Genomic DNA, 27,648 nt, shown 5'->3' with positions numbered 1-27,648 from the left:
CCCTGTGTGCAGAAAAGAGATAAGTAAGGGAGAAGGCTAGATTAGAATCCTTCTTCCTGACTTGCTTTTTTCTAATTGCTGGGTTGGGGGTTTAGTCTTCCACCCCCCACCCCCCATCTGAAATGGTCTGTCTCATCAAGACAGCAGCACGTAATTGTTGATGTGTTCGCTGGCCCTGAAATCCAGGGAGGGCCTGGCAGTTTCTGAATTCTGAAGTGAGGGTGCTGGTCACCCAACAGGGCCTTGAATAGAATTTGTCTCTGCTGGGAATTTTAATATAGGCCAATTGATTGTACATATTCTGTAGACTTTGACCTGTTTGTGAGGTAATGGCTGCTTGTCTCCTACAGAGCTGGACCAAAGCGCCCCATCTGTGTTTCATAGTCCAGATGAATCCTAAAATCCCATGGTGGGAAATTATCCAAAAACCAACCAATCCACTTGGTGGAACTTATAATTACAATGCACGTAACACTTGTTCCTCATCAGCAGATAGACGGCGAACTCCTCACTTCAAAGAAGAAACGGCAGGCAGGGGAGAAAATTATGTACACTTTGGTGTCTGTGCCACACGGAAATGACATCGCCTCTCTCTTTGAGCTGGATGCCACCACCCTTCAGCGAGCAGACTGCCTCGTCCCCAGGTACAGCTGCAGGCACGAAACGCTCTCTGTAGAGGCACATCTGCACAGGTGCATGGGCTTGAGCGCAGGGGGGCTTCGGCCGGTCCTGTGCCAGCAAGGATGGGAAAAACAAAAGCCTCCCCTCGTGCCAGTAATAAAAGTCAGGAATGCTGACAGGCAGACAAGAGAAGTGTAAAATGTCAACGCTGGTTTTAGCAGCTGGCTATGAAATAATCATGAAGTAATAGACAAGATTTCAAAATGGCACATCACAAGAAATATAAGGGCCCAATTGTTAGCTGAGAGATCGGATCAGGTTAGGAAATAAGGCGTTTCACGTTGAACTGGCTCTGCTTTTCCAAGTATTTTGTCCAGTTTAATCCCTCCCTCCTCCCCCTGTGAGGGTTGTATGTTTTCAAGAACACGCAGTGCTCCTGGGTTGCCCCAGTCCAAGCTCATGGGTGTCTGCGGTGTCCAACTTACAGTACTAAGGTTTCCAACTGCAGCTTGGGCAATCCCTGGGGATTTGGGAGGGGGAATACCAGGGGAGGGTGGAGTTTAGCAACGGGGTGGCGACTCAGGAGGGAGGGTATGCTACAGAGTCCGCCCTTCAAAGCTATCATTTTCTCCAGGGGCACATATACAGTCATTGTAACCTGCAGATCAGTTGCAATTCCAGGAGAACGCTGGGCCCCACCTGGAGGTTGGCAACCTGAAACAAGTGAAAGGATCATTTCATGCGATAACATGAGCACACAGGCCAAAGGGCTATCACAGACAGTCTCTGCCCAGACAGCCCTCGTCCTTGCCTGATACGTGCCGGGGGGGTGAGAGAGAGTCAACTCCCCCTGCATGTCTCATCCCCTGCTAGGAGTGCCCCCTCACCCTGCACCTGGTTTTGCCTTTAGAGAAAGGTACCTCACTGTGTATAATTTGATCCTCTGTGGGGCAGGAAGTGAGAAAGCCGAGCCGTGCTAGTTTCAAGGCATAATGGCAGGCTACTGGCTCCAGCCAGACTATGTGGGCTCTTGATGCATGGGCGCCTTCTTGCTCTAGACATGCGGTAGTCGTCCAGTCCGTCGCATGGCAGCCTGAAGCTATGTGCTCATGTGAAGATACGTGGATGTATGGTGGGAGCAAGGTCAAGTCCTGCCCGTGGTGGGACATGGAAGCCTGTATGCGTGGGGTGAGCATAGTTCTTGCCACCTCCCCCCTTCTTGATGGGGAAGAATCCTGTAAACCAGACGGCACCTTTAGGGGTTTCCGTGCGAGCTACCATGGGGGAGGTGATCATGTGTTACTATTTCCAATGTTTAATCCCTACCGTAATGTAGGTTGTCTAGGATTTGGGCCTGTTTTCCTACCCCCAAATTTCTTCTTGTTTTAATAGACTTTGTCAATGGAAGTGCAGACTATGCAAATTCTTTCCCAGTGGTTTTAAAAAAATGATACACTGTGCTCAGATGACATAAATTTGTTCCTTGAGAATTGCTGTTTTTTTTTTCCTGTTTGCCTTTAGGAATTCGTATGTTCGACTGAGACACCTTTGCACCAATACATGGGTTACCAGTACTAGCATCCCAATAGACACAGAAGAAGAAAGGCCTGTGATGTTAAAAGTAAATATTGAGAGCAGTCATCTCAACGCAGCCAAAGAGAAGTGTTTTCCGGCGTCAAGTTTTGATGGCTGTTCTCCCTCCCTCCCCCCCCCCCCGCACTTCCCTTCCCTCCTGCAGATTGGAACCTGCCAAACAAAGGAGGACAAGGAAGCTTTTGCTATTGTGTCTGTTCCTCTGTCTGAGGTGAGAGATTTGGATTTTGCCAATGATGCCAACAAAGTTTTAGCGTCATCAGTTAAAACGTTGGAGAATGGCTCCATATCTCAGAACGAGAGGAGGTCAGTGTTCTTGCCTCCTGCCTTCTTCCTACTCCCTCCTTCGTAGAACGCTGGGGACGGGAGCGGACGGGCCCCAGAGCTCGCTGGGAAAGGGCCCGCTGGGCGGCTGCCTCGGAGGCCCCCTGGTGGGAAACCGAAAGCTGAGCCCAGAGAGCCGTGCAGGGGCTGGCCGCGCTGAAGGGGCCACTCCCCTTGGACCTGGGCTGGGCGGCTGCTACTGCTGCTTTGGTTTGCTTCAGGAGCGTTGTAACGTTAATTTAATTTAATTTATTGTATTTATATTCTGCCCTCCCCACTTTTGCAGGCTCAGGGCGGATAACAGAATACAAATATACACATCATTAAAAACACCTTAAAAACACAATAATCTCATCTACGTTCTGGGTGACCCCTGATTAGCACTTAGCCGCCACAAGAATAGACCTTGGAGAGTCACCTGGAAGAAAGAATTTGGTGTTTTAGTGCGGGTAGAAATTAGGATGTGTAGTTTTCCCACAGATTATTTCAGATTACTAACAGTCCTAGTATGTGACTGCTCTGGGGTCTGTTTACCGCTTTGCAAATGTGTCTGTTGAATGTCAGGAAGAATTGAACCTGCCCAGTAAAAATTCTGACAGTAAAATGCCTATTGTTATTGCGGTTGGTGCATTCTTGTGCACATTGACCTCGTGGGCTGCTGGGATCCCCCGTGGCTCTGCCAGGCTCTGCGCACAGAATCCTGCCACATTTCCTGTCGTGGTCTCTGTCAGCCAGGGCGATGGGCAGGTCGCCTCTGCACTACAGCAGGGACCTCAAGCGTCGGTCCTTGCTTTACCAATATGAATGAAGGCCATGACGCTTGAGGTCATACGGGAGAATCAGACTTTGTTCCTGCTTTCATGGCGTCATTTTCATGGCCACAGTTTTCATTTGTACCACTTCGTCTAGAGAGCTTTGCTTATTAGGGCCAAGCTCAATGTCCTGTAGGAGGTCCAGGATCAGGACTCCCAAACCAGGGATACAAGGCTTGGATAGCCTCTTGCAGCTGGGAGGGCGGGCCTTGACATTTGCTGAAGGGATACACGGGATCCTAGTTACATGTTTGTAATATGATTGAAGGGTGTATTCTTGATCATTTGCTCTTATTTGCTGTACTGCGTTTCTTCAACCCCAGGTTTGTTACTAAGCTCTTGGAAGACCTCATTTTCTTCATTGCTGATGTGCCCAATAACGGTCAGGAGGTTTTGGATGTGGTAGTCACGAAACCCAACCGGGAAAGGCAGAAGTTAATGAGAGAGCAAAACATATTGGCCCAGGTATGCGTTTGACAATTAATAATGCTTTCTATGGAACAGATGATTTGATTAGGATATGATGTCTCTCCTTGCCGGTTGTTTTGCACATAGCATGTGCTTAGACAGGACATTAAAGAGAGAACTGTCAGTCGGGAAAGGATCAGAAAGGAATGTGGTCTATCCAATCTCTCCTCTCCTTTGGTTTCAGTCCGGCCTCCAGCCTTGCAGTGGGACAGTGACAGTCTTTTTGCTGCTGCTCCCCCGTTGTCAACGGGCAAGAGAAACTCTTCTCTGTGTGTTTGATATGGTGGAGCACAGCATCTGGTTGAATCACGTACAGTGGGGTTTTGGAATAACTAGCACTAGGGCTTTTTTTCTGGGAAAAGAGGTGGTGGATCTCTCTAATATTTCATGTGTGTGCCACCAGAAACTCATGATGATGTCACTTCTGGGAAGTGGCGACACGTCCAGGAAGTGATGTCACTTCCGGAAGTGATGCTGTCACACAGGGCGCAGCCACCCCTGGAGCGCTCCCTCAGTTCGGGCCTGCTTGCCTCCCCACCCCTTACCTGGCAGCGGTGTTCCCTCTAGGCGATGATGCAGTGTTGTGAGACAGAAATCTCCTTTGTGAGCAGCAACTTGCAAGTTTGGTCACACCTTTTCCAAAACCAGAATCCACTTGATTAAAAGACATAAAGAAGCTAAGTAGGTGAACTCTCCAGGATTGTTTCACAAAGGCAGACAATGGCAAACCACGTCTGCACATCTCTTGCCTTAAAAATCTTGCAGGGTTGCTATTTATTTTATTTTGTTTGCTTATCCTGGGGAAAGGGGTGGCGGAACTCTCAAGAGGGAAATGAGGGAGAAACACGCGTGATTGCCCCCCCCCCAAGCTGGAAGAAGGGAGTTCAGGGTATTTATTTATTTACGTACTGCATTTACAGCCCCCCTGTTTCACTGAGGCTCAAGGTGGATTATACTTTTAAGAACAATGCAATAAGAACAATATAAAACAATAGACAACACAATAAAATTGCCTTACAAAATTAGAGAACAACGCACTAAAAGCAGTATAATACATACAACAAGGCAGGATTGAAAGAGCAAGATTTGAGCCACATCATCTTATGCGCTCAACATTAAATAAAATAGCATGCAGTTGGGTTTGGAATGTGATTATTTTCTGTCGGTTTCTTGAAAAACATAAGCAATGATCATTGCAAGATTACTGTTTCCTTTTTCTATTTATAAAAATGTTTAGCTATTACGGATTTTTTTACTGACCACCCTGAGATCCCATCAACAGTTGGTTACAATATAATTATAACATGTATTTCTTGGATCACAGAAAATAGATCCAAGTGACCAAACCGACTAGGCTTTAGAGCGAGGGGCTGGGGGGAGAAGCCACCCCCTTCCTCCGAGCAGCGCGACGTGAACAACTCTCTCAATAGGTCAAAACAACAGTGGCTCCAATACCTTCTGGTTCAAATGACAGGAGAGGGGAAGGCAGTTCGGCGGCCATGGGAAACCGAGGCTTGGGCGTTTGAGCACGATTGCAGCGGGGAGGGCCCCCACTTTGTTTGCAGGAAGCAGAGGGGGAAAGGCGAGCCTCCCGCCCTGGGCGCACATTTGTTTGTGAGCTCCCTCCAGCCCTTCTTTGAGGCTCGGGCAGAGCCGGATTTACTGCAGCCCTGGGAAGCCCTTGGATTCCGCTGACATAGCACTGATCCGTGCTTCTGTGCCTCCAGATTGAGCTACTGTAACCTGCTCTATGTGGGGTTGCCTTTGAAGGAAGCTTGCAAACCACGGCTGGTGCAAACTGTGACTCTCTGCTTTTTGGCAGGTGCATCTTAGTCCAACTTTGCAGCAGTTGCATTCAGTGCCTGTATTTTTATGGGCATAGTTTGAGGTGCTTGGTTTACTGTCGGACTCTGGTTGATGGACTACAGCAGACAGATCCCTGGTTCATTGCAACAAGACACTTGTTCTTGATTAAATGCCTTTTATTCAGAAATCAGTTCTTCCCATAATCAGATCCAAAGGTCTACTTAGGATTAAGGAGAGACCTAAGCAGCTCTAGCAGTAAGTTGACCAGAATGTTTACACAGGAAAATGACAAGCCTCTTCTACCCCTGCTCAATCCCCCCTCCCTTATCCCCAACAACTTGGTGCTGTGTGATATGTGTGAGGACAGTCTGCATTATTGTGCTATCAGCTACGGAGAGAGAGAGAGGACATATCACTAGCAGGAAAACTAACTGGTAACACCCGGCCAGCCGGGAACGAGTGAGAATTCATTAGGATGCTAGCAACAAGATTCTACCCAGGCATACAAAATGGAGTCACCCCTGACAGCATAAAATATACAGAAATATCATTGGCATGGGTGAATGGGTGCAGTCAGACATGACATTTACCCTTAACAGCTCTTTGTAAATAGGAGCCGTCACGTTTGATAGACCACCTCTCCCTGGGGACCCTTCTTGCTATCTTAGGGCCCCCCCAATGCTTCCGGTAGAGATTCCCATCTTTGGGGAGGAGGTATATTTGGCCACCACAAGACGGACGGCCTTTTTGGTGGTAGCACCCACCTTCTGCACAAGCCTGTTTGAGAAGCCCCTTGAGTTCCTTCCTGGTTTGTTCTGGGAAGCCCTCTGTCGCGAGGCTTTTGGCAGCGAAGACTCTTTTTAAAACGTTTTTGCTCCGTGGATGCCTCGACGTTGAGTACTGCTGTGAATCTGCTGGTTTGACTTTTGGCTTTGTTGGGGCAGGAAGTTTCTTTGTTTGGCGGTGCGCTTGTATCTCCAGGCTGACTATTGGGATGATGTCTTGTTGTTTTTCTGATTTTCTTGTTCTTAGTGATATTTTATGTGGTAAGATACTTCATGTCAAGAAGCACTGAGAAATCATAAACCAAGCACTGAACTTGGCCTCAGAGTGCAGATAAAAAATCCACGCAACAGGACCAGTTACAAATTTGCAGGGCTTTTTTTCAGCAGTGCCACGGTGGAACGGAGTTCCGGAACCTCGTGAAAACGGTCACATGGCTGGTGGCCCCGCCCCCTGATCTCCAGACAGAGGGGAGTTTAGATTGGAGCGGCGCGGAGGGCCATCTCAACTCCCCTCTGTCTGGAGATCAGGGGGCGGGGCCACCAGCCATGTGACTATTTTCTCCGAGGGCAACCCGCTGAGTTCCACTACCTCTTTTCCCAGAAAAAAAGCCCTGCAAATTTGTATTTCTACAAATTTGCAGGGTAATGCAGTTTGCACAAATTTTTCAAAAGGAAAGAAAAATTAATATGGAGAGGCCCGTTGAGAGCTAGTTCAGTGTAGTGGTTAAGAGCGATGAGACTTTAATCTGGATTCCCCAGGAGTGGATTTGATTCCCCCCTCCTCTGCTTGAAGCCAGCTGGGTGACCTTGGGTCAGTCACGGCTCTTCCAGAGCTCTCTCAGCCCCGCCCACCTCACAGGGTGATTAATGTTGTGGGGATAATTATGACATACTTTGTAAACTGCTCTGAGTGGGCATTAAGTTGTCCTGAAGGGTGATAGATAAAATCGAATATTATTATTATAAAATATAGTCTGAAGTCTTTTTCTGTGGGCTTGTTGAAGAGAAAATACATATGGGATAAAAATTACATTTAAAGTTCTGTGTTGTATTTCTCAGTTATTCAGTGTTGTCTATGTAGTGGGTGGTGCATATATTTTTAACTTCATTGGCTCAAGTTACTTCTTTTAATAATTCTGTTTGCAGAACTTCTTTAAAAGACTCTAGGTTTGCTCTCACCTTCAGCCCTACTTTTTTTTTTTTTAATAAAAACCCAGATATTTGGGATCCTGAAAGCTCCATTTAAAGATAAAGCAGGAGAGGGAGCTATGCTGAGACTGGAGGACCTGGGCGACCAAAGATATGCACCGTACAAATACATCCTGAGGCTTTGCTATCGAGTGCTCCGACATTCGCAGCAGGACTACAGGAAAAATCAGGTTGGTCTCGGAGCTTTTTATTGTGACTGCGACCCGCAGTCCAGGAACTCCTTCGCCCTGCTTGGAGTTGCATAGAATCCAGAGGGATGTGAGGACAACCAACTTGGTTTCGAGAACTAGAATTTCACTTCCAGTGAACGCCCTCATTCTTTGACTTTCACTTTTGAGTACTATTATGGCCACATAAGTGCCTGACTTCTTAAGGCTTGGCGGCATCTCCGTGGCAGCATCTGCCAAACTTGAGATAAACACAGGAGCAGGGCAGCCATGAGACCGCCCAGGGTTATTCGGGGAGGCCTTGCCTGATCAGACGGTTCCTGTTTGCTGATTATTTGCTGTTTTCGTGTGTGATTATAAATGGCTATTATTGCTTTTATTACTGTTTTACTATAATGTTCATTGCCACTGGGGTCTCCATGGACCTGTGTTTAAAATTATACAGATCTTTAAACAAACAAATAAAAACCAGGGGCAAAGGAGGGAATAGGGACCTGAGACCAAGGAAGGTAACTCCTCAGTTCTTGGAAGGGGGCTTTGTTCTGGTCCTCTCCTGTCTGTCATATCCCGCCTTCCTCCAGTCAGTAGTGACGGATTGGAAGATTGAGGCTTTTCTATCTCGGTTAATCATATTGGAAAGGTCCAAAGTTATTAGGGAATAATCATTTGTCTTTGGATGGCCCACTAGTACCTGACTGCTTGGGATGGGGGCCCAGAGATTTGTGGGTTCAGTTAGGGCAAACCTGACAAGATGATTTTGGCTTGGTTAAGACCAGGGCTTTTTTTCAGGGGGAACGCGGGAGAACAGAGTTCCGGAACCTCTTGAAAATGGTCACATGGCTGGTGGCCCCGCCCCCTGATCTCCAGACAGAGGGGAGTTGAGATCGCCCTCCGCGCCGCTCAGCGGCACGGAGGGCAATCTCAACTCCCCTCTGTCTGGAGATCAGGGGGCGGGGCCACCAGCCATGTGACCATTTTCTCCGTGGGCAACCCACTGAGTTCCACCACCTTTTTCCCCAGAAAAAAAGCCCTGGTTAAGACAATGTTAACTATGGGCCTCTTCCGCATGGTGAACTTTACGTCAGGCTTCCTATGTATTTAATTGGATTGGATCCGCTTTACTCCTCCGTTCTGGCCCTATCCTGCTTCAGTTCTTTAATTCTGCACTTCAAGGGTGTCAAACCAAACTGGTGTCTGTTTTTTATATCCGAACTAGAAAAGTGCCCCCGTTCTGCTGCAGGCTTTGAGGACTTGTCAGTTCCCTTAGCTGATCTGCGGAAGAAACTTAAAGAGGGTTGTTTTTTGGTCTTTGTTATGGCTGCAAGGTTGCTGTTAAAAAACCAAAAAAGAATGGACTAAAAAGTACAGGAAGCATAGGTGAAAACTTGAAAGTATCAGATGGGAGGGTGAAAGGCAGGGCCAGGCCTCACATTAAAGAAAGCACTCTGCAGTCCAAAGAAGTGTTGGTTGGACTTTGCTGGAAAAAACCCCACTAGGGCCACGTGCACAGGAGAAAAACTGCAGAAAAGCCGGGGAAAGATTGATTCTGCAGCAGATGCAGCCTTCCTCTGTGCGGAATGCAAAAAAGTCTGGGAGGCAGTTTGGAGGCTGAATCAGGGTATTTTGACTGTGCGTGCAGAATTCTGGAGAGAAATCGATGCAGGATGGGGCCAGAAACTATGAAAAAGCCCCATGCAGAAAAGACCATGGTTTGGTACTCTGTGAATAAGCCTGAATGATTATGGGGCTTGCACTCTCCTCCTGTTCCTCCTACCTACCCATGCAGTGTGAGGTTTGTATTCCACAGGAAACCGTAGTTTGTCATTACGTCCCAACTGGCAAATCTCTGTCTTGGGCTTGTCCTGCAAACCAGGTTAACAACTGGGAATGCTGCATGGTTTGCAGTCCTGGTTGTAGGGCAGATCCAAACAGATCAATTCAGATGTAATGTCAAACTGGAGTCTGCCGTGAAAGCAGAAGTAACTAATTTGATCAGGGATAGACAGAGGGGAAGGACCAAGGATCTGCCCAGGCTCGCTCATGTAGAGCAAAACCATACTTTTGTATTCTGTATGGTCATTAGGTCAAGTGTAGTCTAGAACTCAACGTTACGTTAATCTGCAGTGCAGACTTCTTTGGGATAGGGGAGCAGCAGTTTTTATTTTCGTCCTGTAGAACTGCAGCAACCACCGTGGCTCTTGCCTACAGTTTGATTCCGCTTCAAGGTTGTGGCCTTGATTTGTCCTTTGGGGCCCTCATATCTCCCAGGTGACCTTATTTCTGGTTTTCTGCACAGAATGGCTGTTAAGGTCTGCTGAGAGTCTATTGTTGATGGCATCATCTGTGTGCTAAGCTTGGACTCCCAGTGCCTATACACAGGTGGGGCTGATGGCGGCTTTCCTTTAAAGGCCTGGGATTGCTATGAAAGTGTGCTCTTTGCACTGATATTCAGTGTCCAGGATTAAACAGGGGTGGGTGGGTGGGTGAGATAACTTCATTAGGTACTTCGTCTTTTCTCTAATGTGTATGTTTCCTTTTTTACTCTTGTCACCTGCCCTAGGGCAGGGGCAGAATAGCTATTGAACTTAAATCAACCAAGAAACTGGGCTGATGCAAAGTAAACCATGTGGGTCTTGTTGCTGACTTGGAAAGGGGCAGGGGGAAAGCCCCCCTCCAGCTTTCAAATGATTTGACAGACCACCCTGGGGTTTTCTTCCAGGAATACATTGCTAAGAACTTCTGTGTCATGCAGTCCCAGATTGGCTATGATATCTTGGCAGAAGACACGATCACAGCTTTGTTGCACAACAACCGGAAGCTGCTAGAGAAACACATTACGGCTAAAGAAATAGAGACATTTGTGAATTTACTCAGGAGGAATAGAGAGCCAAGGTTTGAAGCAGCCTTTGTATCCCCCTCTTCTTTTTAACACTGGTCATGTTTTTATTTGGATAGCAGCTTTGAACGTGTCTATCTGTTGTCTGTTTAATACAAAGAATCTGTTGGACCATGTCTCTAAATTTTGTGGTCTGTATTTTGGTAGCAGGGTACTGTTGATGACTATTGTATCAATTCTTTTTTGTAAATCCCAACTGTAATTATTTTTGGTGATTTCTTGTTCATTCCCTCCTCCTTGCAAGGTTCCTGGACTATCTGTCAGACTTGTGTGTTTCCAACACAACAGCCATTCCAGTAACTCAAGAGCTTATTTGTAAATATATGCTGAGCCCAGGAAATGCTGACATTCTCATTCGGACCAAGTAAGCTAACTGAGATCATCTTTGAACACCTACTTTGTCTTAACGCTGTTTATGAAGATCATCGCTAGCTACTGTGTGGGTTGCTTGTTTAAAGGTTGGTGTCAATGCAAATGGATGGCCCTGCTGAATGTTCCGTCCTTTCTGATGATATTGATGAGGAAGAGGTTTGGCTGTACTGGATCGATAGCAACAAGGAGCCGCATGGTAAAGCAATCCGGCATCTTGCTCAAGAAGCGAAGGAGGGCACCAAGAGTGATTTAGAAGTCCTTACTTACTACAGGTAAAGTAATATTCATATGAGGAACATGGCGGTGGCTCATGGAATGTGATTTAACTCTGGCTTCCCTGTTAATGATTTACATTTTGCTGAGTCCTCCCCATCCTCCCTGGATTCAAGGCCTGGCCTGAAATACATGATTTCAGCAAACTTTCAGAGTTCCCAGTTAAATCTTACTGGAGATACGACCGGCATATATACAAGATGGGATCCACCAACCAGACCAGCAGTCGGCTCGGGCCCCAGTTAGCTTCTTGTCGTAACTGCTTGCCAGGCCCTGCGGAAACATTCTCAAGCACCACAATATGCAGCTCGTTGTAGGCCCCAGTTAGGAACTCCAGCAGTGCCTGGAGAGAAATTACCCCTGTGAGGAAAATGCTTCTCCATTTCGCTTCAGTGCTGTGAAGCTGGAAAGTGGGGGAAAGCTGTAAAAACAGAGTCTGAACAAAGCTGCCGTCAGTTAATGCTGCTACTAAAGGAGCTTCGATGCTGTTCTGTGTTGATGGGATGGAAGTGGCGTTGACTTTGGGGCAGAGTGAATTACCTGGTCATGTCTGAAACCACCATAGTTCTTTAGGCCCCTCAGCCTGGAGATGGGCGGGAAACTGGTGTAGCGGCTAGCGTGTCGGACTAGGACGTAGGAGACCTGGGTTCAGATCCTGACTGCTGTGGAGGCTTGCTGGGTGAGCTTCAGCCAGTCGTACACTCCCAGCTTAACCTACCTCATAGATTTGTTCTAAGGATAAAATGGAGAAGGGGATAATGTTGTAAGCCACTTTGGGTCCCCGCTGGGGAGAAGAGTGGGATATAAATGAGGTAAATAAATAAATACAGTTTGAAATTCCTGCTCTTGCCTGCCCTACTCACCTCAACCGAAGGTCCAAACCCTGTTTTAAAAACCTCTCTGCAGTCCTGATGCGGTCTGATTATTCAGCTGCCAGAATGCCATATTATAATCTTCTTACATGTGGAGCAAATGGACCCCAGAGTTCTTTGAGTTTTATCCTGAAAGTATGAACCTAAAGTGAAGGGCGGGGGGAGGGTGCAGTTTGGAGCTATAGATAAGATGGAGTCTGGGGAAGTTCTCACCGTTTTGTAGAGCCCAGCCAGTGCCACAGTAGAAAGATTGAAACTGGACCCCAGTCAGTGCCCAGATGGGAGTTCTTAGACAGAAGCCGCCCCTTTAGCTGTTCTGTGTTCGCTAGCTGTATCGCACCTTTTAAGGGCAGAAAATCTGTAGATAACGCTGGAGTCCCCGTAGTTGTGTAAAAAAGAAATCTTGAAAGGTTCAGCTGTGCAGGATCAGGTGAGATTCTGCACTGACGTAAATGCAGGATCTTTTGGTTCTGTTCAGGTGTACATTTCTCCAGGGCTTTTTTTCAGCAGGAACGCAGTGGAACGGAGTTCCGGAACCTCTTGAAAATGGTCACATGGCTGGGGCCCCGCCCCCGGATCTCCAGACAGAGGGGAGTTGAGATTACCCTATGCGCCGCTGGAGCGGCGCGGAGGGCCATCTCAACTCCCCTCTGTCTGGAGATCAGGGGGCAGGGCCACCAGCCATGTGACCATTTTCTCCTCGGGCAACCCACTGAGTTCCACCACCTCTTTTCCCAGAAGAAAAGCCCGGCATTTCTCCCTGCTGTGGCAGAAGCTGGCTTGGGATAGGGTGAACGTATGAGTCTAAGGTATTGGTAGTTGCCCTGTCCGAGTCTGGCCGATTCTTGCTAGCCTGGAAAGCTGCACACCCTCCTACAGGTCTCATTGCGAGAGGGTGGGTGGGTGGGTGGGTGGGGGTTCCTTCACCCCCTTCCTCCACCTCTCTGCTGACGTAGCTTTTTTCCGCTGGAGGAACAAGTGCCGGCTTGTCCTGTGCGGCTGATTTTCCCTTTGCCTTGTGAAGTGACTGACCCTCCCATCCTGCGGCCAGTTCCTTTGGAGCCTCCACCCCGCTGGGATCTGAGCCATTCCAGCAGGACGCTGCCGTGGGGAGAAAAGAACATCTAGGCCAGGCCTGTGGGGTTGACTCCACCTGCGGAGATCAGTCCATTCATCTAAACGGGCTTTGCCCCATGACATGAAATTGTCAGCTAACGGTGGGGTTTGAGGCGGCTTCGTTATTATCCTTTTCATTTGGAATGATATTTTCCAGATATGTAAGACTAGGTTGCATGACTGGCAAAGTTCTCCTTTCTCACTGAGAGTCAAGGCAAATTACACACAGCAAGTGAAATACAATATAGTTGACAGCTTGGACATTCTCTGAGCAAGTACAATAATGAACAAGTTAGGACAGTCAGTGAACAGATACAATAGGTTACGGTGGCAGAAAATTTGAAAACAAGCATTGAGAGGGTATCATTCTCAAACAACGCATAGCTAATTTACATGGCATGTTAAGCAAAGTGGAAACTCCATAGTGGCACATATCTGCATCAGCAGGCAGTACCCAGTAGCATAGCATATCGTCCCTGTCCCTACCAAGGCATCTCTGTGAGCTATTTCTTATGACATAACTCTATAACCTGGGTAGAAAGCCCACCCGAATAATTCAGTTTTGCATAGTTTTGCGGAAAGCCAGAAGAGTGGGAGCAGTTCTCCAGGGAGCGACTGCCGAGTGGAAATGACATTGTTGCTTTATTATATATTAAGGTATCAATTGAACCTCTTTGCAAGGATGTGCTTGGACCGTCAGTATTTGGCAATCAACCAGATTTCCACCCAGCTCTCAGTGGACCTGATCCTGCGCTGCATGTCGGATGAGAGCCTTCCTTACGACCTGCGGGCATCTTTCTGCCGCCTCATGTTGCACATGCACGTGGACAGGGATCCTCAGGAAACGGTGGTGCCTGTGAAGTACGCCCGGCTGTGGACAGAAATCCCCACCAAAATAACCATCCATGAGTAAGTAGTCCCCTTTTGGAATCAGCAGAGCGGGTGGACGGGTGGTGCCCTCCGGACTTGGATCTTATGGGGTGGGGAAGTCTCTGACCTTCCCTTTTCCTGATGGAACTGCCCAGCCCCCCCCCCCCCCCGTTCCTGACCTGTGGGATGGTTGAGTCCCTGGGGGAAATGTGAGAGGTGGAGTCTGGCCTGCATTTGGAATGGCGAATTGGCAAAAGTTGTCTCTGTGCCCTTCCTCTCCGTGGATGGAATTTCCTGCCACAAGGCAGATGGATGACAGAATCTTAGATGGCTTTGAAACAGGGTGGATAAAAATCAGACTTTTTATTTAAATTGGATTTTCTTTGATAAAATGCCTTTGAGGAAAAATCTATCTAAAGATAGTTTTCTATTTAAGATACATTATATCCCAAAGTAAAAAAGAGTCCAGTAGCACCTTTATGACTAACCAATTTTATTGTAGCATAAGCTTTCGAGAATCATGTTCTCTTCGTCAGATGCATGGAGGGCAGAAGGAAACTGGCCAAATATAGAGGAGGGGAGGGGGGGAGGAGAGGGGGGACGTAAACAACTCCTTTGATATGGAGATGCAGACAGCTCCTTTTGGTGTGGGGATCAGTTTGCTTGTGTAAAGGTTCAAAGGAGTTTGCTGTGTTAGTCTGTAGTAGCAAAATACTACAAAATCAAAAAGATTGTTAATTAATTATGTTGTATGCAAAGTTTACAATTTTTTTTAGTAAAGAGTCCTGTATCACCTTTAAGACTAACCAACTGTACTGTAGAAAGTCTTTCATGAATTTTGCATCTACTCACCTCACCACCTATGCATATCTGGCCAGTTTCTTCATACCCTCCATGCATCTGATGAAGGGAGCTGTGGTTCTCGAAAGCTTATGCTACAGTAAAGTTGGTTAGTCTTAAAGGCACTACTGGACTCTTTACTATATTGCTACTACAGACTAACACGGCTCACTCCTCTGGATCTACAATTTTTTTTGTAAATGAATTCTATTAATTAATTCATTAGGGCCCCAATGTCATGCTCTCCCAGAGTTTTCTGTAAGATTACTTTGGGTAATCTTTCTACCATCACATATTCTTGGTTTTGCAGTTCTTGAAACTGAAATTGTGTCTGCAGAGATACAACAGCAAATATGTTTTAAAATAAACATAAAGAGTTGAGGAAGAGACCTCAGTCCTAGTGTGCCTCTGCAAACCTACGTACACAGCATCAACCCCTTAACTCTTAAGTGCTGAGTTTCAAGAAATTCAATTAATAGAAGGTTGTTTGGGGTGGAATAGATCTGGACAAGGAAGAGATGTTAAGAGCTAAGTGGGAGGGGAGAGAACAAACGAAAGTGAAACATTTTGAGCACAATACTCCAGAGACCTCGAGATCTTTGTGAGTGTAGCCTGAGATTTATCATATTAATAGTGGCAGAGCCCATTGAGAAATAATACAATGGGCTCTAACAGTGGAGGCTGGGCCAGGCCCCTGCGGGCCAGGCAGCCCCATGGGCATTGCAGCGGGCTGGACAGTCCAACGCTGCAGCAGGCAGCTGGCCAGGCTGCCCTGCGCTGCAGTGGGCTGCCGTGCCAGGTGGCAGTGGGCTGCCAGGCTGGAGATCAGCTGGGCAGGGAGAAAGCGTCCCTGCTCAGCTGAGCGGCAGGTGAAGGGAGGGTGAGCGGGAGCTCCACCGGTGTCCCCCCTTGCCTACGGATCAGCTGGGCAGGGAGAAAGCGTCCCTGCTCAGCTGAGCGGCAGGTGAAGGGAGGGTGAGCGGGAGCTCCACCGCTGTCCCCCCTTGCCTACGGATCAGCTGGGCAGGGAGTAAGCCTCCTCCCTGCCCAGCTGAGTGGCGGGCAGGTGGGCTCCGCTGGCCGCCCTTGCCTGCGGATCAGCTGGGCAGTGAGAAAGTGGCAGTTAGCTCGCCTTCTCCCTGCCCAGCTGAGAAGCCCCAAGGCAGCGGGAAGGCCTGGCGCCATGGCCGTAGCCACTTTGTGGGGAGGTGAACTGTTTTGGCCCCACTCCTTATCTCCGCATTCTGCGCATGCGTGGGAATAAGAAGTGAGTTGTCGGCAATATAGTTTGCCTTTGATGTCTTAGGATTCTCTGCCTTGGGAGCCTATAATAACAGCAGGTTGTAAAAAAGACCCAGTTTGGAAATATTTTTGTTTAACCGCATGAGTTAACAAACATGGATGTTTAAGATAGATTAAGGTGGGTATCTGTGTTAGTCTGTCTGTAGCAGAAGGAAAGAGCAAGAGCCCCGTAGCACTTGTAAGACTAACCAAATTCATTACCAGTTGCAATTCAGCAGTCTTGAGACAATGCATCCACCTGAATTGAATCGAGACCTAGGCTTCTTGTTTCATTACCAATGCTGATTTCTCCCCACCCACCATCCCTTGGCATACCCCACCCTAATAAATTATTCTTAGTTATTATTTTTCTCCTTCCAATAAAATACAGCAGAAAAGTTGTCCAAATATGAATGATTAAATATAAAAATATAATTAATTAAATACGTAATTAATAAATTAAGCTATTAAACTGAAGATCATTCACCTCACCATGGTTCCATAATTATCTGTTTCATATGGTAAATAAATCCAAACAATCGTTAGTTCATTTGTTGGTCTTCTGTGCAGTCTTACGTGGGGCTGCGACTGCTCAGCCTTGCCAGTCGGTGGGTTCTGTGGCTTGAAAACTGGAGACAAGGGTGGCCCCCCCGCCCCCCCCCGCCCCCCCCCCCCGAGTGCCTGCGTGGCTGTTTCCTGCCCAGACAGCCTGCACTCTGGAAGGGGCGGCACCTTCTCCCCTCAGTTTCTCTTTTGCCACCGGTCAGGGAGGAATGCCTATAGGAAAGCTCTTTCTTGCGAGAGGGGGAGAGAGAGAGAGAGAGAGAGAGAGAAATTTGTGAGATTATTTCTGAAAAAATTATTTTAAAAGTGCACACAATGTAAGACTAAGATGACCAAGACAGATGGTCATTCATTGAGTCTCATCTGTTTGGGAAAAGGGCATAACAGAGGCACCTGCAAGCTTTGTCATGCCTAAAGCCCAGGCCAAAAGAACCACTCAGCTCAAGGCAGTTCTTTGGAAGAGGGCTCTCTCCAGTGCTGATAGCCCGGTAGTGAAGTCTACTGCTCTGGCGGAACACGTAGCTCAGTCAGAGCCGGCTCAGTCAACCTCCTTGAACCCAAGTGTGAGAGCATTAGATCTGACGGACATGACTTGGATCTGACAGTGTTTGACTTTGAGGAACCTTTTGGAGTCAGTATTGAGAGCCTCGTCTCTGACCCTGATGTGATCAGGTTCACAATCAGACCTTAACAGAGAGAGCTTGAGGTTGCCAAGGATAAGCCACCTACGAAAAAGATGCTATCAAAATCTAAGCAGCCTGTGAGGAAGAAAGCCGACTCTGAGCATTCAAAGTGTAAGAAAGTTTAATAAACAAAGAAAACGTGCACAAATGATCTGTACAAGCATCAGGCTGAACAGGCTTACAAAGAAAAGGTGGAAACATGCAGGCTCCCATACAGCACGTCACAGCAATCCAACTGGAAGTTACCAGAGCATGGATCTCTGTGGCCAGATTGCACTTTTTGAGAAACTATCTTAGCCGGTGTATCTGCCGAAGCTAATTAAAGGTGCTACGTGCCATGGAAGAGACCTGAGCCTCCAATCATAGGCTAGAATCCAATGTTACCCTCCAACCATGAACTTTCGGTGGGATTGCAACCCACGCCAGGCCAGGCTGGCTCCTCGGCCCTTGACTGGCTTTGTCACTGATGGCAGCACCTCAGGCTTGACTGGACTGAGATTCAGTTGATTGACCCCCCCACACCATCCATCCCTTTATCTTCTCCAGGCATCTGTTCAGAACTTCCATAGACCCGCCCAGTTCAGCAGTTAAAGAGAAACAGAACTGGGTGTCATCTACATATAGGAAGCTACTCACTCCAGCCCCTGCCTGATCTCTCCTAGTGTTTTCGTGTAGATGTTAGAAGGCATGGGGCACAAGGGGGAACCCTGCAAGACCCCCTACTAGAAATGCCACGGGGCTGAGCCACAGTCCTCCAGCTCCACCTTCTGGAACCTGGGACTGACTGAAGTGTGAGGGCCCCATTCTCAACCCGGCCAAAAGCTGCTGACAGAGTCAACTTTCTCAGTCAAGTTTATCAGTTAGGGTGACCAAAGTTGTTTCCGTCCCATGATGTAAGATTTGTAGAATGTACCGTTCCCAACTGATAGAACAAACGTGCCTCAGGTTAGTTTCTTATGCCTTAAACTGAAATGGAATGCTTTGTTAATTCTTTGATTATACCCATTTTATTCAAACCCAAGGCTGCTTATTAGTGGAAATAAAACAAGGAGGTAAGTTTAAAAGCAATGCAGCAGAATTATAACCCATCAAAATCACAAATGGCAGTCCTTCATGCGGACGTCTCGAACGGGTGGTCATGATGCAGATTCCATTGCTGGGGGTCTGACAAGCCCTTGGGGGGAGATCGGCATGCCTTAGGGTTCCCAACACACCTGGGGAAAGGCCCTCTCCCTTTAGTAGGAAATGGGCAGCTGAAGCTTTTCGCGGCATGGAGCTATGCCTCTGTTCAAGGGGCAGGGCAGTTTTTTCCTCCCTTCGCAGGTGGCAACCCTTCGCAGGGTCCCCCATATCACGTACTTATCCTTGTTACTCAGGGGGGGGGGGGAATGACTTACTGAACGTTTTGTGCCTCCTGCAGGCCGCCGTTCCTTCAGCCCTCTCTCACTTCCTTGTTTTGTAGATATGACTCTTTCACGGATTCGTCAAGGAATGACATGAAGAGAAAATTTGCTTTGACAATGGAATTTGTAGAAGAGTACTTGAAGGAAGTTGTGAATCAGCCGTTTCCTTTTGGAGACAAAGAGAAGAATAAACTAACTTTTGAGGTACTTTTGGTCCTATCCGGGACAGCACTAAGCGTGTTTCTCAAATCAGACCTAGCAGAGGAACAGCTGCAAAGTTCTAAAGCTGACAAAGGGTCGTATTTTTCTGCTCTTTCCTTACTATTTCGCACACATCTTCCCACTTGGGGTTTTGTATACCTGGTCATTTTTTGATACCTTTTAGTTATACCAATGAACCCAGTCCCTGAATTAGTCCAGAGACTTGGGATCTAGTGCTCCTTTCTGCTCCGCTGGGGTATCATAAGAAGGCCCGAATTATGTGGGAATCTCAGCGTGCCTGTGGTGAGAGGGGTGACGCTGGCATGGGGAGCAACTGCTCCCTGATCTCCTTCCCGGTAACCTGGGGCTTCTTACTTGCACTGACTCTGGGGCAGAACTGTTGGTACTGGAGTAACAGGACTACCTAGATGTGTATGTGACCAACAATGTGATCCTGTGCAGAAATCGGTGGACTTAGAATGGAGTGACTCTGCTTAGGACTAGACTACAAGGGTAGCAGAAGCTATACAGTGACTCCTCGGATGACTGCAAGCATACAGCTGACAGCAAAGGTTCTTCTTTGTTGTTCTGTCCCGTCCCACATTTAGACTGTGCACGGCAGGCCTGACGACCAGAGAAGTTGCTTCTATCGCTTCTATAGAGCTCCACTCGGGGGCCGCTCCTCCCAGTCATTTCTCAGCCCATTTTCCTGCCTAAACTGTCACGTGACTTCCTGGGAAGAGCAGCCCTTTCCCCTCAGTTCTCTCTTAGCCGCCCCTCCTTCTGTCTCATGTGTTTTTAGAAGGTTTTGACCTGGTTCCTCTGACTTCGTTGTTATTACCGCTGTCCCTCAGCATGCTTCAGAGGGCATTTTCATGTGTTACTAAGATGACCTACATGCACGAACCATCTCTACAGGCTTCATTCCTCTGGCAGCTACCAACCCCCTGGAAAATGTGGGACGCTGCCCCGAAGGAGTGCTCAACAAGCTCCGACCCCCAGGCAGCTAAGAGCCAAACTACACGAGATGAACTACACAAGGCTATGCAAGTGTCTAGAATCATGTCTGTTCCTATCTGCCCGTGTCCATTTTACCCCGGTGAACACGTGACCTGGAGCCCCAGTCTGTGCACGTGTCGAGTAGCTGGTGTAGTCGCAAGTGTCCATGGTCATAATCAGTGAGTCGCTTTGCAGAGCGTCAGTTTTGAGCAGCTTCCTCTTCCCTCTCCCCTCTTTTTGCCCTTAGATTCGGCTTACCCCCCCCCCCCAACTGTTTTGCTTTTAATCTGCCGTGTTTTAAATTCTCCCGTTTTCTAGTTGCTGCTGCTGTTGCCTCCCTGCACCCTCCCCCGCCCTTAACTTCCTCCTCCTCCTCTCCATGCAGTGTCTTCAGTTGGGATAAAGAGCAAGTGGGAAGAAAGATCATGGCAACACAATTAAGCATCTGAGCAAAAGTTCAGGAACGTGCCTGATATATGAACCTGAAAAGGATGGGTGGGGGGCACTCATTCTTCAGCTTGGCTCGGCAATACAGAACAAATTGGGTAAAAATGGGCCATTGTTTCCAATGGAAATACAATTCGGGGATGTCCAGGGGTCTGGGGGGTGCATTTTAGGACTGAATTTTACCAAATTTTCCGGGAACCTACTTCAACCTGTTCTCTAAAGACTCCCCAAATTTCATGAAGATTGGACTTCAGGGGGGCACTTTATGGTCCCCAAAAGAAGGTGCCCCCAGCCACCTCTAATCTCCATTATTCCCTGTGAGGAAAAATAGGGGAGCTATCTAGGGGGTTGAGGTGGCATTTTGCAAGCAAAATCCTCCAAATTTGCATGGACCTACTCCTCACTGTCCTCTAACACCCCCCCCCCGCCAAGTTTCAGGGAGATTGGATCCCGGGAAAGGCATGATCTACGGGCTTCCCCACTTGCTTTCAAATTTCTCCTCGCAATAGGAATGAATAACAACAACAACAACAACAACATTTGATTTATATACCACCGTTCAGGACAACTTAATGCCCACTCAGAGCGGTTTACAATCTATGCCATTATTATCCCCACAACAAAACACCCTGTGAGGTGGGTGGGGCTGAGAGAGCTCTGAGAGAGCTGTGACTGGCTCAAGGTCACCCAGCTGGTTTCAAGCGGAGGAGGGGGGAATCAAACCTGGCTCTCCAGATTAGAGTCCTGCGCTCTTAACCACTACACCAAACTGGAATGGGGTGTAGTGGTCCAAGAGCCACAAAATTTGCAGTGGTCCTACTCCTCACTGTCCTCTAAAGACCTCCCCCTCCAAGTTTCAGGGAGATTGGACCCCAGAAAAGGCATGATCTATGGGTTTCCCCAGTTGCTGTCAGTTTCTCTCCACAATAGGAAAAAATGGGGTGGCTGATGGCACCTTCTTTGCGAGGCCATAAAATGGCTCCCCAAGGTCCAATCTCCTTGAAACTTGGGGATTCTTTAGAGGACCGTTAGCAGTAGGTCCTCTAAACATTTTGTAGATTTATTTTGCAAAATGCCACCCCCATCCCCCTGGATAGCCCCCATAGTTTTCCTCTTAGGTAGTAATGGAGATTGGAGGTGGCTGGAGACAAACAGGGAAGAAGTGTTGTCCAGTATTTTGGTGTCCTGGAATAAGATACTGTGCCCTGTTTGAGTTAGGCTGTGTTCAGCCACTGCTGATTTTTCAGGTTGTCCAAGTCTGCAGTGTCTTTCATGTTCTTTTATTCTTGTCTGGATGCTACGCTTTGTGGTCCCGATGTAAACTTGTCCACAGCTGCAGGGTATACGGTATACTCCTTCCAATCACCACCCCCGACAGAAAAGAGGCATAATGAAAACATTAGTGGATCGTGCAAGACGGATATGTGAGCCGCACTTTCTCAATGAGGAAATTAATCATCTAAACCACGCACTTCAGGCAAATGGCTACTCCAGAAATGAAATCCGAAGAGCAATCAAACCCAGGATGAATCAAACAACCAAGGAAAAACAGTCTCCTACAGGAAAAGTGTTTTTGCCATATATCAAAGGAATTACTGATCAGATGGGAAAGCTTATGAAAAAGCATAACCTTCAAGCAGTATTCAGACCCACCCGAAAAATACAACAGATGCTACGATCAGCAAAAGACAGTAGAGACCCCCTCACCTCTGCAGGAGTATACCGTATACCCTGCAGCTGTGGACAAGTGTACATCGGGACCACAAAGCGCAGCATCCAGACAAGAATAAAAGAACATGAAAGACACTGCAGACTTGGTCATAGATGCAGAGGAGTTAGCCATGTTAGTCTGTGGTAGCAAAATCAAAAAGAGTCCAGTAGCATCTTTAAGACTAACCAATTTTATTGTAGCATAAGCTTTCGAGAATCAAGTTTTCTTCGTCAGATGCATGATGCAGACTTGGACAACCTGAAAAATCAGCAGTGGCTGAACACAGCCTAACTCAAACAGGGCACAGTATCTTATTCCAGGACACCAAAATACTGGACAACACTTCCGACTACTTTGTCAGACTGCACAGGGAAGCCATTGAAATGCACAAGCATAAGCAAAACTTCAACAGGAAAGAAGAAACCTTAAGAATGAACAGAGCATGGTTTCCAGTTCTGAAAAACACCAGGCTAACAAAGCACTCTCTACCCGACAATAGTCCTGCAGAGATTAGCACATCAAGCACCAATCCATATGCAAAAGAACCTCCTCAGGATACAGTGAAGCCTCCTGCCATTAGCATTCCACACCCTGGGAAACTCTTACAGGATGACTCAGCTCAACCCCACCCCTCCTGAGTAGATATAAATGACCTGCCAACATCTTTTCCACACTGTGACACTGAGAGATCTCTATCTTTTGGTGCTACACCTCTGAAGATGCCAGCCACAGCTGCTGGCGAAACGTCAGGAACTACAATGCCAAGACCATGGCAATAAAGCCCGGAAAACCCACAACAACCATTGTTCTCCGGCCGTGAAAGCCTTCGACAATACAGGGAAGAAAGAGTTGATTCTGGCTGACAGCAAGAAATACTGCCGTGGCTCCCGAAGTGGGGATTGCTGACCCCCCCTTTGCATAGATGCCCCCTTCCAAGTGGGCCAAGCTGCAAGATCTCAGCAGGGGGGTGGAACCCCCATTTTTAACACTCCCCCCCCCCCCAGGAAACCTGGAGGGTTTTCCCCCCTGATTCGTCCAATTGAGTAAACAAGTTTCCCTCTCAGAAAAGCTACAAAGGAAGGTTTGAGCATGCGTGAAGAGAAGGTGCATCATAGGATACCATCTGTTCTCTGGGAGGAATGGGGAAGAAACACGTGCTAGTCCAAGCACAGGATCAAGAGCAGTGTGGCTGTGGTGTGCGAGTGAATGGGAAAACAATGGGGAAACACATGTAAGTGCGTTCACATGTCGTACACGTGTAATTCATCTCATACAGTTTGGCTCGCAGTCATCTGCTGCTAAATGTCAGGTCTTGCCAGGTACTTCTCTCAAACACTTAACTGCATCACTCCAGTGTACGACTTAAAAATGTTTATTTAGATTAAATACCAGTTTCAAGTTACTGTAACAGTGGAATTGACTAGAATGCCTAAAGGTGGGGAAGTCAGATCAGTTATAGGTCAATGTCTTCTCCCCCTCCCAATAGGAAGAAGAGGCAGTTAGCAGGTTTGGCGCACATCGCCTGGGGGGAGGGGAGGGGAGAGAGGAAGAGCTCAGTTCAGTCTCTACAATAATTTCAAGGTCATATTCTCAGGCTCCGGCAGGAACTCGTAACCAAAACACCTTGCCTGGAAGATAAGCAGTTAGCAACAGGTCTACACGACTTTGGCTCCACTCTGCACGCATGCAGAGAGGCACTGAAGTAATACATACATCCACAATACATATACTGTAAGAAGCATGGCAGATATGCTGAAAGCCTATCTGACACTAAGGGGTGTCTTCCGAGCTTCAATACCCCGGCAGCTAAGTCATCTGCCACAAGGGAGCATCCACCAATCTTTCTCTTTTTGTTTACATCGGACAAAGTGTCTTATACAAATCCACATTCATTCGTGTATTTTGTGGCCAAATAAGAGCAAGCCGGTTCCAGCCCAGACCATTCCTAGATATGTGGGGTGTCTGCCATCCAGTTGGCGTACTAACATGCTGCTGCTGTTCAGAACCCTCTTCATCTGAGGGTTCATGCTACTGGATCTCTGGCTACCTCCTTGGGTTTTTTGTGAGATGCACATCTATTTGACATTTGTGAGAGCGCTACTTGTTTGTCATCAAATATTTTTGTTGGGGACCATGCTATAGACATCAGTGTGTTGCAGGATATGGCAGTGTTGCAGTCTTTGTTTACTTAAAAAAAAGAGAGAGAGGTTTACAAAACATGCATTTATACTATAAAGAGTATACTATATACAGTAGACAATGTTGGTGCATCTTCCAGGTGTCTATTCATTTGTATCAAAATCAAAAAGAGTCCAGTAGCACCTTTAAGACTAACCAATTTTATTGTAGCATAAGCTTTCGAGAATCAAGTTCTCTTCATCAGATGCATGATCCGAACTGGTCAAATACAGAAGAGGAGGGATGAGAGGGGAGGAAGAAGGGGACATATATCACAAGGAGACAGAATGCAATTAGCGTGGAGGCAGTCAAAACATTCCTTTGCTTGGAAATGTAAACATCTCCTTTTGGTGTGCAGTCAGTTTGCCGTATTCATTTGTAGCAGTGAAAGTATCCAATTCCTATGTAGTATAAGCCTTCGATGACCACAGCTCTCCCTGCCAGCTGCATCTGACAAAGAGAACTGTGATCCCCGAAAGCCCACACCCTTCTTTCTCCCCTCTCATCCCTCCTCTTCTGTATTTGACCAGTTCGGATCATGCATCTGATGAAGAGAACTTGATTCTTGAAAGCTTATGCTACAATAAAATTGGTTAGTCTTAAAGGTGCTACTGGACACTCTTTGATTTTGCTACCACAGACTAACAAGGCTAACTCCTCTGCATCTATATTCATTTGTATGTTTCTGAATGCAGAGTTGGTTTGTTTACGTCGGTTTAAGGTTAATAAAATATGCCTTGGAGAGATTCACCCAGCCTCTCCATTGTGTGTGTAGCTTGGTAATCTTCCAGTGTGGGACTGCACAGAAGAATGAAGATGAAAACAGGGTTGTGCTTAACCTGCAACCATGGTTCATCGAGTTCTTCTGTGCAGGCGCACATCCGCTCCTCCTGCCTCGCTGTGAACTCTCTGGCAAGGTCCAGTTTGAGATCACGGCGACTCTGAGGGAAGGGGTCACTCCTCTCAGATAGTCATGGGACCATTTAGGTGGAAAAATGGGCTGAGACATGACTGGGAGAAGCGGCCCCCTAGTAGAGCTTTATGGAAGCAATAGAAAATTTTCCAGTCATTAGGCCTGTTCGTGCTTGATGTGTACAGTTGATCTAGATTGTAAAATTCACACTGCACAATATGTACAACAGTGCAGTCTGGACTAAAAACTGCACCATGCTGGACTAACCTATAGAGCGGTTATGTGAACTGGCGTCCAGCTACATCCTGAAGAAATGCTCAAGGGGAGCGTTCTCTCCTTCCTGGGTCAGGCGTAAGTGGGGGTCAGCGGGAGTCCGTTTCCTGCCGGTGCCTCTGAACCCTTTTGGTGGGGTAGAGAAGTGTCCTTTGGGGACGTGAATGAACTCCTCCTCCCTCCCTGGACTTCTCATCATCTGATTCCATCGATCACCTGCTCCCATATGAACCCCCCGACCAGTACGAGCGTCTTCTGAGGCCCGGTCTCGGGTGCCCCCTGCCCTCCGACTGTTGTCAGCCTGGGAAAGGGCCGCCTCGCTCATGGCACCAAAATTACGAAACTCCCTCGTCAGGAAGATTCGTCTGTGCCCTTCTATATCATTGCCTTCAGTCAGCTTGAAGACATTTTTTGTTTTTTCTGGCATTTCCTCACTGATTCTCATTGACCTTTCCTCCTGTTTGTGTGTTTTGTTTTTGTTTGTGTGCGTGTGCGTGCGTGCGTGCTTATAATCTTACTTTAATGTTTTTATTGGTTTTTGCCTTGCAAAACCCTAAGTTGTCTAGAAAGGCAGCTTAAAATGTTGTAAATAAAATAAAAATAAAATGTAGATTAATGTAATAAAGCAGTTGTGGTCTCTGAATGGCATGCTGGATGTTAGACGTTTGCTCTGCCTCCCTTCCCTGGCCCTTGGCCTTCTAGGGTTAGATCCCTGCCTGCTCAGGCCTGTCATGTTGTGAAGTTCATAAGACCTTCACACTTTGCATCTATTCCTGGAACAAGGGACCGTGCTCTTTATGTGCGGATAAGAACGGGAGCCTCATGTCAAGATGGTCCCGTCTCCGCATCGGTGACCCGAGGCCCCAGTGACTTCATTGTTTCATGACAAAGCGCAGGGCCTGGGCTTTCCCAGGCTGGGCCCATAGTTTGGACCCGTTTTACAGACATCCAGCAAACCTCTGGGGAATAAATCCTTCTCGGGGGCACTTGGGCAGATCCATTTGTTACAAGTTTAATGCTGGCACCCTGGTCGCCCTGTTGATCTCTCTTGTCTTTTCCCCCTCTTTCTGTAGGTGGTGCACCTGGCACGCAATCTCATATACTTTGGTTTTTATAGTTTCAGTGAGCTACTGAGGCTGACCAGAACACTCTTGGCTATCCTTGATATTATACAGGGGCCCATGTCTTCCTATTTTGAAAGATTAAGCAAATTTCAGGATGGAGGTAAGTGGGGGGGGGGGGCAGCAGATGATGTTTTACATTTTACAATGCATATTTATTAGTCTGCCTGTGAGGCTCTAGACTTCGGTCTTTTGAGAATTGCACAAATTTCATGCATAGTTACAAGCCTGTCGGCACCATAAGTTTCAGCAAGGCCAAGATTCAAGTCTAGCAGCACTTTATTTACAGACTATAAGCTTTTGAGAGTCAGGCTTCCTTAGTCGTATCTGACAAAGGGAGTTTTGACTCTTGAAAGCTTATATCCTGGAAGTAAGGTGCTGCTGGACTCGAGTCGTGCGTGTCTGCTGCAGACCAGCATGGCTACCCACCTGAAACTAGTTTCAGCAGAAATCTTTAGGCATACTGGGCCCGGAATTAGCTTTGGAGGAGTCACATACAATGGTCTGTGATTTGCCTTGGGAATACCGAATATGTACCCGAAAAATAACTATTTGTAATTACTTGAGTATATTTGGATAAACTGGTATTTACATGTCTGAATAATCCAGATATATTCTGGAAAATATCTGTTTTAAAGATTGCAGCAGCTTGTTTCCCCTTCACTTGCAGGCTTCCCAGGCAACAGGAGGAGTTGGGCGGAGGCAGCTTACATTGTGTGTGTGTGTGTCTGTGTGTGTGTCAGTGCTGCTTGCTTGCCACATGCCATTGCCAGGTCTGGCTGCTGATTTGGTATCATTGGCTTGCTGGGTTGGATGCTGGGATTCTCAGGCTTGACATTGATTTTGCTGG

At 47.3% G+C, this 27,648-nt stretch overlaps 1 protein-coding gene across 1 annotated transcript in view; it reads left to right on the top strand.

The window, feature by feature from the left end:
* Positions 1–27,648, top strand: part of ITPR2 (inositol 1,4,5-trisphosphate receptor type 2) — a 304,126-nt gene that overhangs the window by 77,102 nt on the left and 199,376 nt on the right. The window contains exons 11-21 of the mRNA XM_054987843.1: positions 490–644; positions 2,143–2,242; positions 2,360–2,520; positions 3,674–3,815; positions 7,627–7,788; positions 10,505–10,677; positions 10,926–11,045; positions 11,140–11,325; positions 13,972–14,223; positions 19,015–19,159; positions 26,751–26,901. Of these exons, the coding sequence (XP_054843818.1) occupies positions 490–644; positions 2,143–2,242; positions 2,360–2,520; positions 3,674–3,815; positions 7,627–7,788; positions 10,505–10,677; positions 10,926–11,045; positions 11,140–11,325; positions 13,972–14,223; positions 19,015–19,159; positions 26,751–26,901 (1,747 nt within the window). The remainder of the gene's footprint in view (positions 1–489; positions 645–2,142; positions 2,243–2,359; positions 2,521–3,673; positions 3,816–7,626; positions 7,789–10,504; positions 10,678–10,925; positions 11,046–11,139; positions 11,326–13,971; positions 14,224–19,014; positions 19,160–26,750; positions 26,902–27,648) is intronic.

This window comes from Eublepharis macularius, chromosome 9 (genome assembly GCF_028583425.1).
Source record: "Eublepharis macularius isolate TG4126 chromosome 9, MPM_Emac_v1.0, whole genome shotgun sequence".
Lineage (NCBI taxonomy): Eukaryota > Metazoa > Chordata > Lepidosauria > Squamata > Eublepharidae > Eublepharis > Eublepharis macularius.
This window is presented reverse-complemented; position numbering and strand designations above follow the sequence as displayed.